General features: G+C 35.2%; 1 protein-coding gene across 1 annotated transcript in view; it reads left to right on the forward strand.

Moving 5' to 3' along the window:
• LOC132696324 (laminin subunit alpha-1) overlaps positions 1-20,385 on the forward strand; it is a 218,221-nt gene that overhangs the window by 46,735 nt on the left and 151,101 nt on the right. Inside the window, exons 3-5 of the mRNA XM_060661083.1 lie at positions 2,271-2,513; positions 8,858-9,112; positions 19,897-20,133. Of these exons, the coding sequence (XP_060517066.1) occupies positions 2,271-2,513; positions 8,858-9,112; positions 19,897-20,133 (735 nt within the window). The remainder of the gene's footprint in view (positions 1-2,270; positions 2,514-8,857; positions 9,113-19,896; positions 20,134-20,385) is intronic.

Genomic DNA, 20,385 nt, shown 5'->3' on the forward strand with positions numbered 1-20,385 from the left:
TCGTTTCTCAATATATTATTAATCGTTGCTGTAACAACATTGCGTTTAATGCCAAAAATTAATTAATCGAATTTACATATTCATATACAAAGTTAACGTTGACCGAATTAAGTGGGAAAAAATAAAAATGAAAAAGGTTCGTAATATGATTAATGCGCCTAAGACACAATAGTCCCTCAAAAAGATATAAAATGGTGAAACAAAACGCATCTAAAATAAAGTAGCAACGATGCTTATTTATATAAATGGGAGAAGGTGGTGTTCTCATTCCTATTCCTAAAGAAATTTTTTATGCATTATTAATTTCTGATTAACGTTTCAAAAAAGTTCAGAAAAACACCACATGCACATAGATAAAAGGTGTTTTTTTTTTCGATGTATAGAACTTTAAGTTGGCATTACTGTTCAAGATGGCGACCGATTTAACAGCTGTCAAGTGATTTATTCTCAGTTTGATTTGGCAATTCATCATGAATAGACTCACGCCTGAATAACGCTTGCAAATAGTGCAATTTTATTTCGAAAATAATGGTTCTGTGCGGAATACGTATCGCGCACTACGTCCATTTTATCGTCGTCCATCAGAGCAGTTAATTCGATTAACCATGGAAAGTTTTCGCACTACGTTTACTCTTATTGATAACTCGCATCCTCAGAGACGCCGTACAGTGCGTACAGAAGAAACTATTGTTGCTATAGAGCGTAGCATTGAGGAAGACCCGAATGAGTCCATCCGCCATCGAGCACAGGAATTGGATCTGTGTCCATCCACTTTATGGAAGATTTTGCGGAAGGATCTTGGTTTACGTGCTTACAAAATCCAACTCGTGCAAGAATTGAAGCCCAACGATCATCAAGTAAGGCGTAGATTCGTCGAATGGGCCCGAAACGAGATTGCCGTTGTTCCCGACTTTCATAAGCAAATTTTGTTTAGCGATGAAGCGCACTTCTGGTTGAATGGATACGTCAACAAACAAAACTGCCGCGAAGCTAATTCTCAATTGTATGTCGAAACACTTACATCCAGAAAAACTGACTGTTTGGTGCGCTTTATGGGCTAGTGGAATCATTGGTCCGTACTTCTTCAAAAACGATGATGGCCAGAACGTTACAGTCAATGGTGATCGGTATAGAGCTATGATTACTAACTCTTTCATTCCTGAATTGAATAACCATGATGTCCAGGAGATGTGGTTTCAACAAGACGGCGCAACATATCACACAGCTCGTGCCACAATCGATTTATTGAAAGACACGTTTGGTGACCGCCTAATTTCACGTTTTGGACCTGTGAATTGGCCTCCAAGATCTTGTGATTTAACACCGCTCGACTACTTTCTGTGCGGCTATGTAAAGTCATTGGTCTATGCGGATAAGCCACAAACGCTTGCCCATTGGGAAGACAACATTCGCCGTGTTATTGCCGATATACGGCCACAAATGTTGGAAAAAGTCATCGAAAATTAGACGTCCAGATCCATCGTTGTTTTATTGCAACTTAAAGTTCTATACATCGAAAAAAAAAACACCCCGTCCTTAGAAATTCAAAATAACTAATTATTTTTTTATATTTTGATAATAATAGTGGTCAGAAAATAGCATCATGTTTTTCATTTTTGAGTATTATTTCTAAAAGAATGCATTAATTCAAAAAAATGTACTTTACCTCTACCATCAATATGAGCAACAAAGCAAAGTTTGAATATTCGGTAATTGTTAAGGGTATATGCCATAGCAAATCTAATGTTATAAAAATTTAAAAAATGATTAAAATTTGAAGAAAAATTTATTTTAAATGTCAACTTTTTCAAATTGGTTTTGCCTTATTGCTCACTAGCAAATTATACCTTATAACTCTCACTAGTAGTAATAACCAACAATTATTCAATTGAAAGCAAATAAGTTATACTGTCATTATAGTGTTGAAAAAATAATTATTTCAGTGAAACATATTCCCTAGATAAAAATAGACAAAAATATTGCGGCCAAAAACCGTTTTGGTCATACTTAATAGAAAGCCAAATTGAAAGGTGGTCCCTTTACTTCCGTCGAAATAGAACATCAAAATATCAGGTTCTAATACTATTTACAAATCTTCTAGATTCCTCCTGCGTCAGTTGTTGATGAACCGAAAGTTTCGCAAATCATCCTGTTGACGTCTTAAAAGGTGCAGGAGCAAAAACATATTTGTAAATAGTATTGCAGTAGCCTGCGAAAGTTTCTTTAAAAAATTATCAAGTTAAAAAGTTTTAACAGAATTTTTGTTTCAGGTGTACCAAATTTCCTACGTGATACTTAAGTCTGGTAACTCGCCTAGACCGGGCACATGGATTTTGGAAAAATCTCTGGACGGCGAACGATTCGAAGCCTGGCAGTACTTTGCCAGGAGCGACAAAGAATGCTCGGACAGATTCGGTGTTCTTGCGACGAAAGGCAAACCGTATTACCTAAGCGACACGGAAGTGATCTGCACATCTTTCTTTTCGAGGCTAACACCATTGGAAAATGGAGAGGTAACTTCTTCATTAATTATTAAACATTATGTTCTACTGAAATGTGGCGCGTGCCTAATATTAGAAGTGGGATTTTTGATGCGTCTGTCCAAACGCTCTGCGGCTCGAAAAAAAGCCGAACCAGTATAATTAAAAACCAGCAAACCAAAACAGACATCCGCCGGGCACTTTAAATATATCACGTTGATCTAATTTCCGCCTACGGGGTTTCAGGTAAATCTAACACTTGGTCAAGCGCGATGAACATATTTCTGGCCAGCCATTAACACGCTGAAAACGTATATATTGACCTCATTATTGATTTATACTAATTGCCATCTGTAGGCACTAGTCTCAACATAGTCCCCCGTGGTGCACGTATTTATAGGCCCGTTTGATCAAATACCAGTTTGTGTTTACGGTTTCATGGTACCCATACACCGTGGACAGCGCTTTTTTTTTATTAAAGGAGATTTAAGGAAAGAGATCGTTTGATCCGTTTTTATCGTCTGCATATAATGTACTGTGTGGCGTGCCTCAGGGCTCTGCCTTGGGGCCGCTATTAATTTTGATTTATGATATTGATGACATCAAACAACATTTCTTCAGAGCGAAGCTATAAACGACATTACCTTGGTTGATAGTCTTACTAAATCTTTTTTTTAATTTGATACATTCTTCTTATTCTGATAAGAACGAGATCTTTAAATTGTAAAAACAGTAGTACATATCTTGTCGTGAAACAAAGGAATCCTGAAAATCATTGGTTAATTTACTTGGACCTTATTACTTTACTGCTTTCACATCGAACAAGACTACCTCTCTTGCTATTCACCTAATAACATTTATAGCACACGTAATGGCACTGAATCGTTTCTTCCCAAGTTACAACCTAAAACTCAAAACTTTCAAAAAGTTGTAAAATTACGTTGCTGTTTGACGTTCCAGTATGTTGATGCCTTCTGTTTGTTGGTTATGCTTTTTAAGCACTATAATTTGATGGTAGTGACGATAAAACTAATGAAATGGGATTTTTTCACTAGCGGCATATAGAAGGTAATTTATGAGGGTTCCTGAAATTAACCTTCAATTACGAGCGGCAATTTGGCCTACCGTATATAACACTCGCTTGAACGGATACCAGTTTGCGTCTATAATATCTTGTACAGTTATGGCCATCAATCAAAATTTGTAGTGCTGCAAGTAAATAATACGATATCTCATCGCTTGGTGGCAAAAACAATGCGTACGTCATCGACTTTTGATTTACGCTATAGCACTGAAAAATCTCCAGCGACCGTTAGTCTGAATCAATTTACGCAGATTGGTTTATTATTTATATTTATGTAGTTCCCACAAAAGGAATCGACTATCACGATGACCGGGCGAGGTTCAATTCACAAGTTACACTGAATCACCATATCACCGATTTCTCCAAGGTGATTGATCACTTGAGACACTGGGTTTTAGATGCTCTCTGCTTTGTTGGATCTTAATGGAAGGATGCAGATTGTCCATATTAACAACTTACTTCCCAAATCCTAGTCCCTTCTAGTGTCCGACACGGAACCCATTTAAATCCTCTGCTTTTCAAACTATTCATTAACTACATTTATCCCGAATTAAATTTGGCAGCAAGGGGTTAAAATGTTCAGGCATCTGGTAGAGCCCAAAATTTAACATAAAACTAACAGACGCATAGAAACAAACAACGCTTGAAGTGGTAATGAAAGTAAAGGTTTAATTAGGTAGAAATTAAAATGAAATCTTGCTTACCCAAAAGACAATTTTTAAACTTATTTTTCGGAGTCAATAGCGCCAGAGAAAAGTCTATCGAGGAGATATATTGATTAATTATATTTACAATATGGATTGAGAAGGGCTTTTTTAAAAGCTTTTTTCGATGCTGTAGCACCGTAAGAAGATCCCGTCTACAGAGATTCAAATGGTGAACGTCCGTCGGAAATCTAATTTTGTTGTACCTCGTGGTCCAAATTCGAGGGGCCTCTATGGCTTTAAACATTTGCAGCATAGGTAGCCCAAAACTAATATGCATGCTATGGGCTCGATTTTCGAGAGAAGTCAAAAACTGGAAACCGCATCGTGATATGTCAATTCGTTTCTGAATGATTCTTAAAAATGTGCATTTCTAAAAACCCTCTATAATTTTTTTATTTGTAAAGATCGAGATTTTTATTAAAAACAGTTTTTGACGATTTTTTAAGGGCAAATCTACCTGTTTCACCGATTTTGTCTTAAAGCCTTTAATGACATATAACACAAAGTTACATTTTTTTAAATGGAATACTAAAATTTAAAAAAATCTAATAAAATTTCCTGTCAAACGATGTTCCATACACCTCGCATTTGGACCACTTAACGTGCTCTCTAGATTTTAACCAAGATTGTAGAATAAGTTCTAAACTTTTGCAACTGCTACAAAAACCTGAGTTCTTTATAGAGAATTTTATGTTGCTTTTAATATTATCAATTTCAATGTCATTTGGCAAATATCATCACACGATTAAGTACAAGCATATGTTGAGTGATAGAATCGGAAAACCTATTCAAATCAGAATTAGTACTGCAATTTGCTTCGTTAAGGCACTTCTCAGAAAAAGAAAAATATAAAGATGATAATCACATAACTGTAATGATGTTGTAAACCTGGTTGTAAAAAACGCAAACAGAAGTAGACCTAAAGTACTACCCTGGGATACTGCCTTGTTAACAGCTAAAGGCGTAGAGTTGCTTCATTAAGTATCACTTTTTGTGTCATTTAAAATTGATGATACGAATTTACAAGACAGTGCACTGAATCCTATGCGATGAAGACTTGAATGATTTATCATGTTAAAGGCTTTGCTTAAACCAAGTAAAACCAAGGTAGTCATTTTGTTATCATCATAAGCCATAGAAATATCATTCATTACATCTGCAAGAGCGCTTTCACCACTATAACCAAATCTAAAACCTGATTGTTTCGGAAGCAAAATACTGTAAATATTGAGAAATGCTCTTATTTGCTTGTCCACTATTTTCTATAGAATCTTAAACAGTACAGGCAAAATACTAATAGAACTCAACTGATCAAATTTTGTAGGTTTTTTATTTTAGCCAGAGATATGACTTGTGACTGTTTCCACAGTACAAGAAAATATGAACACAAAATACATTCATTAATTATGTGCACAATATACCGTACAACTGTGGGGCAACAAAGTTGCACTATTGATATTAATACTTTCGCTTCCCGTTGCCTTAGTCTTAATAGTGTTCACTATGATCAGCACTTCGTCAGTTGAGCTAAAGTTAAACGTTGTTTTTATAAAAGTTAAAATGTTCTGGGTCGAGCAAGTTTCTAGAGGCAGTGTCATTATCTATAGAATTATTTTAGTGCTTCTTTGCCTAGTTTTTGTAATAATTTTATACTATCAGTTACCTACGGCTGTACTTAGAGTAGTTACTTTGTTTTCAAATTCATGAAACTAATCATTTGTTCCGTGGACTATATTGTCAAATACATTCAGTATGTAGTCATGGAAAAGTGAGATTTACTTGTATAAAGAACATAGTGGCAAGGCATATTCTGAAGGTCTTATTCTAATTCGTCTCGATTATTTCTGGTTATTGGCATGTACATGAAATTAATCATTTGTTCAGTGGACTGATTAATTGATGGCTTTAAGTATACTAAAAAATGATCTGCAATATTTAAATCTAAAACACCAGTCTCAGTAACACCTTCTATATAAGTGTTGATCAGATCCAAAACTGATAGTGATGTTCGTGACACTCGCGTTGGTTGTGTTATCAGCTGCCGTATATTAAAAGATGAAAGACTGCCTTTAGTTGTAACGATTTTAATGAATTACCATTAAGCATATTCAAATATATAAGTATTTAAACATAGCTTATTTCTTTTCTGCGATCCATTAAAATTGTTATTCCTGATGATTGTCTTGCACTGCTGGAAGCTCTTGACAGATTGACTCTACGGTCTCGGGCTAATGGCGTGAATCTCAGTGTGTCGAAGTGCAAAATGATGGAATTTCGTAAACTCACAGTTTTCGATAAGTCTATTTATCATATTAATAGTAATCTACTGGACTAAGTGGATCAGTTGGGGGATCTAGGTGTACTATTAAGCTCTAATTTTGATTATGCACTACGAATGCTTTGATTTCTGGAACGTTACGCAAAAGGTTTTGCCAGTGTCAGCTCCATCAAACCTCTATATTTTCCATATGCTTGCATACATCTTGAGTATGTTACTTCAGCATGAGTTCAGATTGCGTCTGTCATATCCAACACCTGGAAAATATACAGCGTAACTGTGACAGATTTATGAACTACATTTTTTTCTACTATCGACTCTTTCCTGCAAAAGAAAACAGAGATCTCAAACTTATCCACCGAATCAACTGATTGTCCATACCTGACTTCTAAAATAGCTTTACATATTTCATCCCGTAATTCAAACACCGCACTAACTTTTCATCAGCAATATCAGAATGATCTAGGTCAGATGTATTTGTTTGGAGTCTTTCATCAGTCACCATTTCTCCGTCTTTATAATTATTTTAATTATTTAGTTTCAGCTTGTTGTTTTTCTTAAGCGCTTAATTGTAATTTTCATATGGGCTTGGCCCATGAATAAATAAATATAATTTCTATTTGGTTATCAATTTTTTATCTGGAATACCACATAATTCAATAGAATAATGTTGCACGGTCTTACAATACGTTTACTGAAACTTGGATCAGTCAACTAGTCTTTACATTTAAGACTCCCTTTGTTTGGTTAGTTCTAGTTACATCTCTCTTTTCTACATTTTCTACACCTATAGCCTGCGCTTGATAATGATCGCTTTCTTCATGCGACGAAAATCAATCGTTTCAATTTTTTTACAGAAAAGCTAAGCCCTGAGGTATCCTCCTTGCACGGTGTAATAAATCGGGATTCGGTTTGTGCCGCTCCGGAGCCCTTTCATCTGCAGCCTGACTCGCGGTCTTTTTTAAAATACCGAGGAGTAAAAAAATATATAACCATATACGCTGAAAGAAATATTGTGTGCGATCAGTGAGATACGGTTCGTAGATAATTGATTTTGACCGGTATCGGACGAACCGTTAGGTTTCGGCTTGGCAAAATGAAGACGTACAACTTGCGCTCAATCGGGCGAAAATTGATTGATGATCGGGCCCCGGTTTACCGAGAAAACGACTTAATTTAGGTTTTAAATACCCGCCATTAACGTTTTCGAGTATTTAAATTGCCCCTCTTTTACTCTTAATGGTTATCTGATCGCTACACGGCGTTCATTAAGTACTTGCCCCAAAGTTTATGTGAACGTGATTCGGATTCTACTGTTGGTGTACATAAAAAAAAAAGATGCTGAGTACGTCGATGATGAATGAGAAGCTCAAATATCCATTGCGTACAACAGTTACTTGAACTAAACTAATAAGCGCAAAATCATAGATTTGGTACCAAAAATAAATATGCCAGGTTGTTAACTTTGACATTTGACGGCTAATCCGGGTGAATCTGTAAAAGGAGCTTGGAAATATCTAGGAAACCTCTTTTCACATTATATGTGGTTCAACAACCATACAAGTTTTTTGCGACGCACTGGGTATTGTTGAACGAAAACTTTATATGTATATATACATTGTCTTAACTCTTGTCAGCTGCCACGGGCCCAACTAACCAAAACTAACGGACCACATTAGTTAGTCTATTAACAGCACCCTATTAACAACGAAGTGATCAAACTTAAAAATTCTCTTATCGCCAATAATAACGAGTAAGATAAAGAAACGGAAGAGCACATACTGTGCAGAATTGACTTCTCACTAGGATAGTCATCTTTTTACGATAACTGAGTCTGATGTGGGAATGGAATATCGGCCCCACACTATCTTAAATCCTAAATAATATCCTATACCTATACTATTTCTAAAACTACCGAGGTTTGGTTTGGTATAGTTTTCGTAATTTTTTAGATTGTTATTTTAATAAGGTATTTGTAACGTAGAAAAATATTACTAACCATTGCTGATCGCATTCTTATATGCGAATTCTATTATTCCAGCACTATAAGGGTTGATATATTAAATTTACCACTCGGAAAAAAAATCAAATAACGCACGACGATAATTTTCTATAGAGTTACGTGGCATTGTCATCATCGACCTTCCCAAATTGAATTCTTTCCTTGTCGTCATATTGTTAGCCTAATTAATTTGGTTAGATGTATGAGCACCATTCCAATGAGTTGGGGTCGTCTATATATTATTAAATTACGAGAGTTGGATGTTCAAATGAATGAACCTTTAATAGATTTCTTTTTTCATTTTAGGTACATACTTCTTTAATCCAAGGCAGACCGGGAGCAAACGACACTACCCCGGAACTCTTAGAATTTACCAAAGCCCGATACGTAAGGTTTCGGCTGATGGGTTTGAGGGGCACACAGGACCCCTTGCCCAAATGGCTCAGTCAGGACATCTGGAGAAGCAAAAAACTGTTTTATTCCATAAGGGATATTACGATCGGTGGGCAATGCGTTTGCAATGGACACGCCGAGAATTGTCGCCATAATGTCGCTTCCGGGGTAAGCCTGAAAGTTCCTCTTCTTTTTGTTCCTGTATACAGCACCCTTACTATTATGGTTATATTGCTAATGAAAATAGCAAATATCAATATTTGAAAATGAATTGCTATCCGTATTGTTATACTCCCGACAAAAATATCCTGTTCTCATAACCCCGTAAAAGATTTGTCAAAAGGAATGCACTGACATAAAACTATATACTCTAAAGTGGTTGGAACCTGGAGTGCTTCCAGGCTAAACCTAACCTAACCTAACCTAACCTAACCTAACAAAAATTATCCTTTTGGACAGATATTACTTTATTAAAGTAAAATAACAGATTACAGCAGGGCATATATTAACAAACTCACAAATTAAACAAATATATGTATTAATAATGAACGTCTGGAATTGTTGTATTCATTTCAATGTAATTTATTTGCATTATGGTTTTGTATGTACGTATATGGAATATGCAGCCCATAATAACCAACTTGTTTTCTTTTCCAAAATGTAGATATCCTATCCGCACAATGACAATATTAAAAAATTAAATTCCAGAAATCACTAAATCACAAAAATGGAAAAAATTGAATACATTTTCTTGAAATGTGAGAATACTGACAATTTCAAAACATCAAATACCAGAAGTTATTAGTCACAAGACAAGAAAGGAATTCAATATCAAAACACCAAATTTATTAAGTCCATAAGCAAGCAAAAAATCGAATACATGGTTCTGTACTATTATTATTGGCGGATAGCCATTAAAAGACATAGACGTCCTTAATACATAACGACCATATCAAAATCCTAATTTCTAGGAACCATCATATCATATGCAAATAATGGAATACTTTTTTTTGTTATGTCACATAATTCCTCAGAATTGCTGGTGAATGGACACTCCCAAAATAATAGTAATAATAATAAAAACATACATTTTTCAAAAAATTTCACATTTCACAAAAAAGGAATACAACATCAAAACTGCAAATTCCAGAAGTCACTAAATCATAATAAAAATATAATACATTGTTCTGTATTGTTATTTATGCTAGTGAATGAAGATTTACTACCAAAATAACAATAATAAAATCAGAGAATTTTTTTAGAAGATATAGACGACCTAATATATAGTGAAAATATCAAAACGTCAAATTCCAGAAATCAGTAAGTCACAATCAAAAAAAGGAATTCAATAATGGCTCAGAATTTCTAGGGAATAAACACTAACTACCAAAACACTCGAAAGTCTTATTAGATCTTCTCAAATTGATTTCTGCTTTTTAAGTTTCATCATATTTAGACTTCGAAATTAGATTTCAACAGTCCAGATTTCCTTGCGCCATAAAGTTATTGGTTAACAAATCGCCGCCGCCGGCGGCGGCGGCGTACTATATGGCGCGAGCTTTTCTGTCTCCACGTTCGCCCAACTAAACTGGACTGATAGGATTCCCACACACGATAACTATCAAATAATACCAAATATGTATCGCAAGCACACTTCTGGGAAAGGTCTTGTCTATAGAGGGGCACCGCCATTTCCACACTCTGTATATGGCCCGTCTGCTGCGACAATCCTCGGAGTACTATTATTATGTTTCGCTTATGTTATTACTGTGCGCCGCGCTATTAGTTTCTACGTTGCCACCTCCGCAGTTAAAGATACGAATGTAGATAAGGGCATGGAATTTGGTATTCGGTCGGTGGCAATGAACAATTTGCTCCACGCATTTTGGTGCGGCAAGCCATTGTTGCCAGATTGAGTATGGTCGTGTGGTCGTGCTCTAGGTTATTTTAGAAAAGCATAAGGCAATAAAATAATAACTTCTTGTCCCCATTATCTTACCTGTTATATGGTCCCTCGTCATACATTTATAATGAAGTAAAAGACAAGGATTGGCATTTTGATGACAGCGTAATGAAAACATACTTACAGTAGCACTTTTAAACGAGAGCTGCCTTTTATATTTCGGGATTTTCTTAAACTAGTATTGCCATCTGGCGACTAACGTTTCTATAGGGAAGTTTGACATTTTGAAGTTAGGTTTACTCAGGTAGGTTTTGGCGAAAGAGTGTTGGTTGTGTTTTTTGTGATCAATTAGAAAAAAATGTGACGGTTAAAAATGGAACTTAATCGGGAGCATTTTCGTGCAATATTTTTTTACAACTCACCATCTAGGACTACTGTTTATCGCTGAATTTCGTGAAGCTCGTCCAAAATCGGTGGTTTTCCAAGAAAACAGTGATGTAGTGCGGAAACTGATTTTGCAGGATCCTTATGTGACTTACCCTGAGGTACCTCCACACCTACACCTCATGGTGGCATTAGTGTGACTAGCATACATACAATTTTGCATGAACATTTGGCCGCTAAAAAATTTTGTTCGCGTTGGATTCCACACAGTTTGACATCAGCTCAAAAAAAGGCTCTTGTTGATTGGTCGAAGGAAATGCTAAAAAAATACGATCGCGGTGCTTCCCAACACGTCTATGATATCGTGACAGGTGATGAATCATGGATCTATGCATATGAACCTGAAAGTAAGTAGCAGTGAACTAGGTGGGTCTTTCACAATGAGACAAACCCCACATAAGTTGTTCCTGCACGAAGCACCTCGAAATAAATGGTAGCCTGTTTTTTCAGGAAAACTGACCACGTTGCAGCTGTTTCTTTGGTGAAAGGTAAAGCAGTCAATTCTGATTGGTACATATCCATTTGTTTGCCGAAAGTCTGCGAAGAAATTAGAAAAAAAGATCTTTTTGAGAATTAAAAACGTTGATTTGATGAGCCATCCACCATATAGCCCTGATTTAACGAGCGATAACTTCTTTTTATTCCCATACATTAAGAATAAATTATGTGGGCAACGATTTTTGATACCAGAAGAAGAGATTGATGCATTTAAAAAATATGTTTTGGATGTGCCCGAATCGATGTGGGAAAAGTGCTTTGACGATTGGTTTTATCGAATGCAAATAGTATACTATGCAACAAATGCGGTAAACGGCATCTGACGCATGAGTTTATTTCACGAACGAAGCGAGTATTTAATAAACGAGTGACTTAAAATGTTTACCGAACGTGATGCATACAATACTTTTTCTACGACCGTTAGTTTTCGGGTACATTTTCGCAAAACCACACGAATACATTCACTGACATGGTCGTCAGAATTAATAATCGTCAAAATTCAAGGCGCGGCAAATATCTCCGAAAACATCCGGTTGCTCCCAAAGCCGTGCGGTAAAATCGCGGAAATGTCCGAAGTAGCTCGGATTCGTGGGAAACGAAACTGACGTGGTAAAATGACGCTTCCCGCACGCTAGATGGGTGTGTAATTAGGTATTTTATAGACGGGAGTAGAAAAAGTATATTGATCATCAGGGTGAATATTTTTGGAAACAATAAAGTGATATTTGTTGGTAGCCCTCGTAAGTATATCTGTTTAGTATCTGCTGCTAGATCGTGGTGTTCACAGAGTTATAAGATTAGTAGTAAACTGTTTTTTGCTTTTAAATTAATAATGATTGCTGAAGAACAAATTCCATGCAAGAGAAGTGAAGCAAAAATGTAAGTATTTTTTTCGAAAGGAACTTCTACAGGCTACTGTAATACTATTTCCAAATCTTCTGTATTCCTCCTTATTGATGAATCGAACTTGCTGACGTTGTTGGCTTCTTCAGAGCTTAACTGAAACTGGTTCGCATTCTACGGTATACCTGCTTATATATTGTTTGAGAGCGCGGAGCTAAATGAAGGCTGTGAACATTGTCTGGGATGACTGATTCCCATATCGGAGAAAGGTAGACCGGAGTCGCGGTTCAGCTTGTTTGGTTGCTTATATATTTCTAATTATTCTCGGATTTTTCGTTGGTAGAAGAATTGATTACATGCAAGAATTTTAGTTTTATCGAATAAAATTTTATGTCCGCTTTTATGATTGTCTTCACCAACTGCTGATGAGTGCATTTGTCGTAGTCTTTAGCCTAGTTGACTTTTTTCTTCCGGTCTCTCCAATGTATGCATATGCATGGAAGGCTGTAAAATCCTACTATCTCAAACGGAGTTATGAATTGGACGGATGGAAAAAGTTGAAAGATTTTTGGACAAGTGGTAAATCTGGTTTTGACGTTATATTTCTTAAAAACTTGTAATATGTGGTCAGTGATGTTTTGGTTGTAAGGAAAGATATCAGTGGCAAGTGTGGTGTTGCCTTCAGGCTCACTGTCTTTGGAAGATTGTGGTGAAGTGTATCTTGTGATGGAACTCTTAATATCTCTAATGTGGATATTGTTAGAGAGAAGTGCACATGTAAAAAACTAACTAAAACTGACCAAACAATCGCAACCGCGACTACCTTTCACCGATATAGCAATCAGTCATCCGAGACAACGTTTATGCCCCTGATTTAGTTTCGTCCCCCTCAATCAGTATATAATCAGTTCTAGAAGATGGCGAAACGTGAGCAAGTTCGATTCACCAACAACCGACAAAGTAATTAATGAAGACACCAAAAATGTAATTCGAAGAAAAATTTCCTCTTTTTTTTAAAAGAAATGCGCACACTAGGCAAATTTTAATTGACCTTGATCGGTATTCCATTGATAAGTAGAAAACGTTTATTTCTTTGAAAAACATGAAGTTTTTCCTGCGAAAGGCATAACCGTAAAGGACTTTTATATAGACCCCTTCAAAAATGTGGCAAGGCAAAAATGTGACCAGTGTTCGTCAAGCTTTTATAGAAGGCCTTAGTTCTCAAAATGATCCCATGTGTTCACAATAAGTAAGCGGGCTTCCACGAAAACTGTAACTGTAACCTGCATGTTCCGTATTCCGAAATTTAGCTCTAGCTGGGTCCACCGCAACCAGCTAAATTTGAAATTTTGATTTGAAAAAAAAGTCTGGGAACTTTGATATAAAACCTGTGAGGGGGGTTTAAGATGATTTCATGAAAAGTAAAGAGATTAATAATCGTCCATATCGGAAGCAAAGAGGAGTTTTTTTGATTTTTATGATTATGATATGATTCCGGCATTCAGCAGTAGATAATGCAATCATTCGCGAACTAAATCCCCAAGAACTTATGGTGAAAATGAAAGAATTTTTATAAAAACCTTCAGCTACTCTTTTAGCTATTGAGGGAGTTACACCAGAGAATTGTTCAAAAAGTAATTTCGTTTGATTTAAATTACGTTGTCAATTCAATTAGTAAATAATTAAATTGCTGAAATTTAAAGTATCTTTTATTTTCAAAAAGAGAAATATTAATGGACCGAAATTGCGAATATGAAAAAAGCATTCATGTAACAAATATTTCACACAAAAATGAAGCCTATGCAATGGATTTTGATTGGTTTTCCCGAACAAAATATCAAATCGGGCCTCATCAGGAGACATCGTTTTTGAATTATTGCTTTTTTTTTATTTATTTAATCCTCTGTGTCGATTCTTTTTGAGTTTTAACTTTACTTGAGAAAATTACACTGTTTTTGTTGTTGGACCAAAAAATTATAAACAATAAACCATAAATGCCAAAAATTTTAATTGAGTGAGATATTGACATTTGGAACATAAAAGGAAAACAAACTATGTTTCAGAAAAAATTAATGGAAATATCATTTTTTCAAATATTGATAAAAATAGCTGCGGAAAAAGTAAAGTTGTTGTGTGTTGTGGAGTCGAACTTGCTTACGTTTTGCCAATCATCCTGTTGGCTCCTTCAAAGCTTAAATGACACTGAACTGAAGAAACCAACAGTATAACTGTAGCCTGTGGAAGTTTCTTTAAAAAAATTGTCTTTCTCGTCCAAAATCATATAAAATAGAAAACAAAAATTCAATTACTTTGTGTACGTGTTAAAATATAAATGTTTTGCAAGGAAACTAATATCTAGAACTTTTATGGGTGAAAGTGATCGTATTTTTTGTTTAATAATTTTTAATTATAACGTCAAGAGGAGATCACAGTTCATTAGATGACGAGGAATATTATGATTTTTTATCATTCTATTTTTGTATAACGAATTTTTTGTATAGCGTTTAATAAAAAAATAGGGATACCTCTACATTATATATGTACACACATAAGACAAAATTTTTATTCTATTAAAGTAAAATTTTGTCCTATCGGAATGCCTTTGTTTTACTAAATGATATCAATATGCTAAACCCATAGCTTGACCCAAATAAATAAAGAATTTTGGAATGCAATGAGTGCCAAACAATTAAAGCGGCTTATGTAAACACATCTTAACATTTCTGAAGTAGACTTTAGATATATTGCTCACAAACTATTGTCAATGGGAAGATAATAAAATGAAGAAAACAAATCACAATGTTGAGCAAAATTGATCAAATGGTATTTGCTTCCTTATTGCGAATGGTTGCAACTATGCGATGATACTTTAAATCAATTGTTTTCTGATCTTAACATTTAACACGATTGAATGGTATTTCATTATTTATTTTAAAAATTGTTTCGTGATAATTTCGAAGAAGTTTCGAATCTCAGCATTTTTTAAAAATTATACTCGCGTTCGGTATAATAAAACATTTCAAATTAGATGCCAATAACCATTTATTTCCGCCTGTCTGGATTGTCTTTTTTTTCTAAATCGAACTAAATACGCCGCACCCTACGCCTATACGGGCTTGCAATCGTCCCACTTTCGATCGTCAAGCTCTTCTAAAAGTCGAAAATTTACCGAGTGGATGTCTACTTCCGGAACACGGACTTGGTTCCACACCGAGCATGTTCTGAGATTGTAGGTTATTTACTTCCTATCAAAACGGTCCAATTTACGACATTTCATAGACGGTAATATACGTTTGCTGGCGCATTTCGAAGAAAGTCCAATCTATAATTGCGAGCGGGAAACGTGACAGTTTTCTTATTTCTTTCTTGATAAGTAATTGATGTTGATTTCATAAATCGAGTTTTAAATTCGCGTACAGCGATTTGCATTACGCGAGTCGTTTATCATTCAGGAGCGCCTCGTTAACGACTCCTCGAAATAGATCGACTTAATTTCGAAAATATTCATTACTTTCAAAAAACAACAAAAAACAGTTTGCCCTAATAACCAAAAAAATAATAGAAAATATTTTCAGGGCCCTAAGAGCTTTTACTATCTGACCGGCATATTTTTTTCTGAAAAAAAGAAGACAATCACTAAATTTGATCTTATGGTACTTGAACATTATGGCGATGTTATGTTATATTAATATTACAAAGAAACTTCAGCAGGCTGCTGTAATGCTATTTAGAAACCTTCGTCGGTTGTCCTTGAGTCGAACTTGCTAACGTTTCGCCAATCATCCTGTTGGCTTCTTCAGAACTTAGCTGAAACTAACTCGCATTTTACTCTGTACCTGTTTATATATATTGAGAAGGACGCAGCTAAATGAGTGGCATGAACATTGCCTCGGATGACTGATTCCCATATTGGTGACAGATAAAGGCACGGTTAAGATTGTATGGTTGCTTATAGATTTCTACAGACTCTCGGATTTTTCATTGGTAGAAAAATTGATTATATGCTAAAATTCTTTTATCGAATATAATTTTATGTCCGGTTTTGTGATTGTGTTCGGCAACTTCTGATGAGTTTATTTGTCTTAGTCTTAACGCTCTTTCATGTTCTTTGAGCCTAGTTGATATTTTTCGTCCGGTCACTCCAATGTATCTTTGCTGCATATGCATGGAATGTTGTAAACTCCTGGCATCTCAAATGGAATCTTGTCTTTGAAGGATCAAAGATATTGGAAGACTTTTGGACAAGTGGTAAATCTGGTTTTGATGTTCTATTCCTTAAGAACTTGTGATATGTGGTCAGCAATGTTTTGGAAATAAGGAAGGACAACAGTGGCAAGTGTAGTGTTGCTTTCGGATTCATTGTCTTTGAAAGGTTGTGGTGAAGTGTACTTTGTGATGGAACATTTATATCTTTATGCGGAAATAATTAGAGAGAAGAGCAGAGGTAAGGTGCTTTAACTCTTTTACGCCTCTGTAAACAAAAGAGTCGATAAATGTACTAGCGATCCTTGACCATGTAGTCAACTGCTGATGAGTTTATTTGTTTTAGTCTTAAGTCTCTTTCATGTTCTTTGAGCCTAGTTGATATTTTTCGTCTGGCCTCTCCAATATATTTTTTGCCTCATATGCATGGTCTTTACCGGTCACCAATATGGGAATCAGTCATCCGAAACGATATTTATGCCCCTCATTTAGCTCCATCCCCCTGAAATAACATATAAGTCGGTACAGAGTAAAACGCCAGTCAGATTCAGCTAAGCTTTGAAGAAGTCAACAGGGTGATTGGCGAAACTTTAGCAAGTTCGACTCAACAACCGAAATTTCAGCCTAGTGTTTTCAGATTAATTTTATGGTAATACCGATTGATGTCAATTATTCAATTCAATTCATAATAGTGAAATTTAGATGTTTATATTTGAAAATCAAGTTATTAATTAAATTGTGAACATGGAAAAACTTTATACTAAACAATATATTCCTAGAATAAATATTTATACAAGATGAAACCTATTCAAAGAATTCGTCGAGCTCCTTCAATTGATTTATATACAGACTGTTCCAAAACAAATTCGAAAAACTTCGGGGATGATTCCTTCTTTAAAATAATGTTAAGTCTGTTGTATAAACTTACTTTGGGTCAAAAGATATAAGTATGGTATTCCTTTATAAACCAAAATGGAGCAGTAAAATATTACCGAAGTTTTGCTATTATAAAGGCACACTTCCAGCATTTTTTTTAAATGAGGGAAGGGGCTTGAATTAGACTCTTAATTAAATTTAAGGAAGACAATTTTTTTTTATTTTATGATTATTATTTAGAAAAATTTGACTCCAGCAATTTTTTCAAAATAAGAAATTTCTTGGGAGCTTATCGTGATTAAAGATAAGCGTATCCCAACTGTAGACCACCGCATCACAGCTTGTTTTCCAGGTTCCATAAAAAAGTACAGGAACCAGGGAGGTGTACTAGGAGGAAAATTACAGCAGAATTAATTACTGATACATCAAATGTATTGAGAATATTAAACGAACAACAGTTATATCTATAGCACGCACAGAGGCTTCAAGCTCCTTACCAAAAGATTTCTAACATAGGATGACTTTTCTCAATGATTTCGAAGAAAGCTAGTTGCTCAAGGGATGCAATCCAAAACTTTCGCAACAGACAGTAACAGAATGTGGACATCATTATCTATATCGAATATCGAATACAGGATATCGAAGATCTAAGAAATCGGATAATTGCGTCTTAGGATGTCATAAGATATTTATAAGAATATGCCTGGACGATTACCCAAGTATATTCCAAAATAATTGCGACTCAATAATGTGGATTAATGTCAGGCATTTTCAACACTTGCTATAAAAATTCGGTTTTTGTTTTGCCTTAGGTGTTTATTTGTTGTGTTTTTGTGTTTTTATTTGACTTATAATGTTAAAAAATAATATTTTTAATGAAGGTCACAGTTTACTCACGTATAGATCAATTAGTTTTAGAAATGTTTATTAAAAAATTGTAATAAACCTGTCCTTCGATGTTTTCCCTTGTTATTGGGTACCAGTTTCAATCCCAATATCTTCCTTTCATTTTAAAAAATATAAAAATTTGGAGTTTTGGCTTGTTTTATATTAATAATACTTTCGCAACATTTCATTGTTCCGTTTTCGTTTTCAAAATAAATACCGAAACCATTATTTTCAGCCATACTTGAAGAGCCATATGATTGACTTTAAAACCAACAAACCACCCTTTATTTTAAACAAGGAATGTTTTGAATTGTTCGGTGCCCTCCCGCGTCAGAGGAAAATGAAATATTACTTTTTTTTACTCACCTAATCCTCTGTCCCGATTTTAATGGGGTAGAAATATTTCTCCTTTTAAAGCTTTACTAGAAATACATTCTACTAATGATTCTAATTCAACAGGTCTGTGTACTATTCACGCTAAAATTAAAATTTAATATTTAATACTTGAATACGGTAATAAATAGCACCAATATCGAATTTTGATAATATACAATTTGAATTAATATTGACAAAAAAGTCAATAGCCTCTGGAAAAACCACTGTACTTAATCCACTATACTACGTTCGCTTAAAGAACTGTGCGCAAGCAAAAAGGCACAAGCCTTCGGGCTTCCTTTCCGTATTTTCGTAAAAATTGATTCAAAAACAATATTTTCCGGTGACTGGTCATAAACGGGCGATCGTTAAATCTCGATTGGTTTATTGCTCCTTTAAAACAGAACATTAAAAATATTTTCAAACAATTTTCTCTTCGCAGATACTGATCAGTCCTAATTAAATTCCTCCCCATCCAATTAAAATTTATATTTCATGAATGTCTAATATCGACGTCGCGGAGTACGCAGTGGCGGAACCGCTTTACACAAATTATAGCAACACGAAATCTTATCTTGCACTTTTATTGCAGTTTTAATCAAAATAAAATTATAAATAAATAATCATTAATCGAACAATCTAACAATGAAAATTATTATTTTTTTATTAAATGTTTGAAAGCGCATTTAATAACTTTGTCGATATTAAATTTCACTTAAAGAAAATTCTATCCAAGAAAACAAATTTAGAGAAAATAAACGCGGGATTTGGAAAGCTAGAGTCAAATTCGAACAAAAGTTATAAACTCAGTTTAACTACAAATGGTAAAAGCAGTTAATCTTTTTTTTTGTTAGCTATTGTAATCTTTAATTAACTCGCTGTCATTAACAGCTCCTCTTTAATAAGAAAAAACTGCTCACAGCATCCTGAGTGCGAATGCCTGCATCACACTTGCGGGCCCAACTGCGACAAGTGCTGCGCGCTGTACAACCAACGTCAGTGGTTGCCGGGGTCTGCGCGCGACGCCAAAAAATGTCTTCCGTGTAACTGTCACGGCCACGCAGCCAGCTGTCATTACGACGAAGCGGTAGACAAAGCCGGCCTGAGCATGGACACTGCCGGAAACTATCATGGTGGGGGAGTATGTGACAACTGCACTGTAAGTATTGTAGCAGCAAAATATTCGACATTTTTTAATTGAATCCTCCTTCCTCATTAACACGACGAGCTAAACACATTCAAATCTTCGCTCCTTTAGCGTTTGTGATTAAGTGTTTCTTTTTAGCCATAACCTACAAAATGTGTTACATACAAATCATTCTAGGGGCTTCTTCAGGGCTTAATTGTGACTGACTCGCATTCTATTCTGTACTTGCTTATATATTGTTTGAGGGGGGCGGAGCTACAGGAA

The sequence above is a fragment of the Cylas formicarius genome, unplaced genomic scaffold, assembly GCF_029955315.1.
Source record: "Cylas formicarius isolate icCylForm1 unplaced genomic scaffold, icCylForm1.1 PGA_scaffold_1__22_contigs__length_36826433, whole genome shotgun sequence".
NCBI lineage: Eukaryota > Metazoa > Arthropoda > Insecta > Coleoptera > Brentidae > Cylas > Cylas formicarius.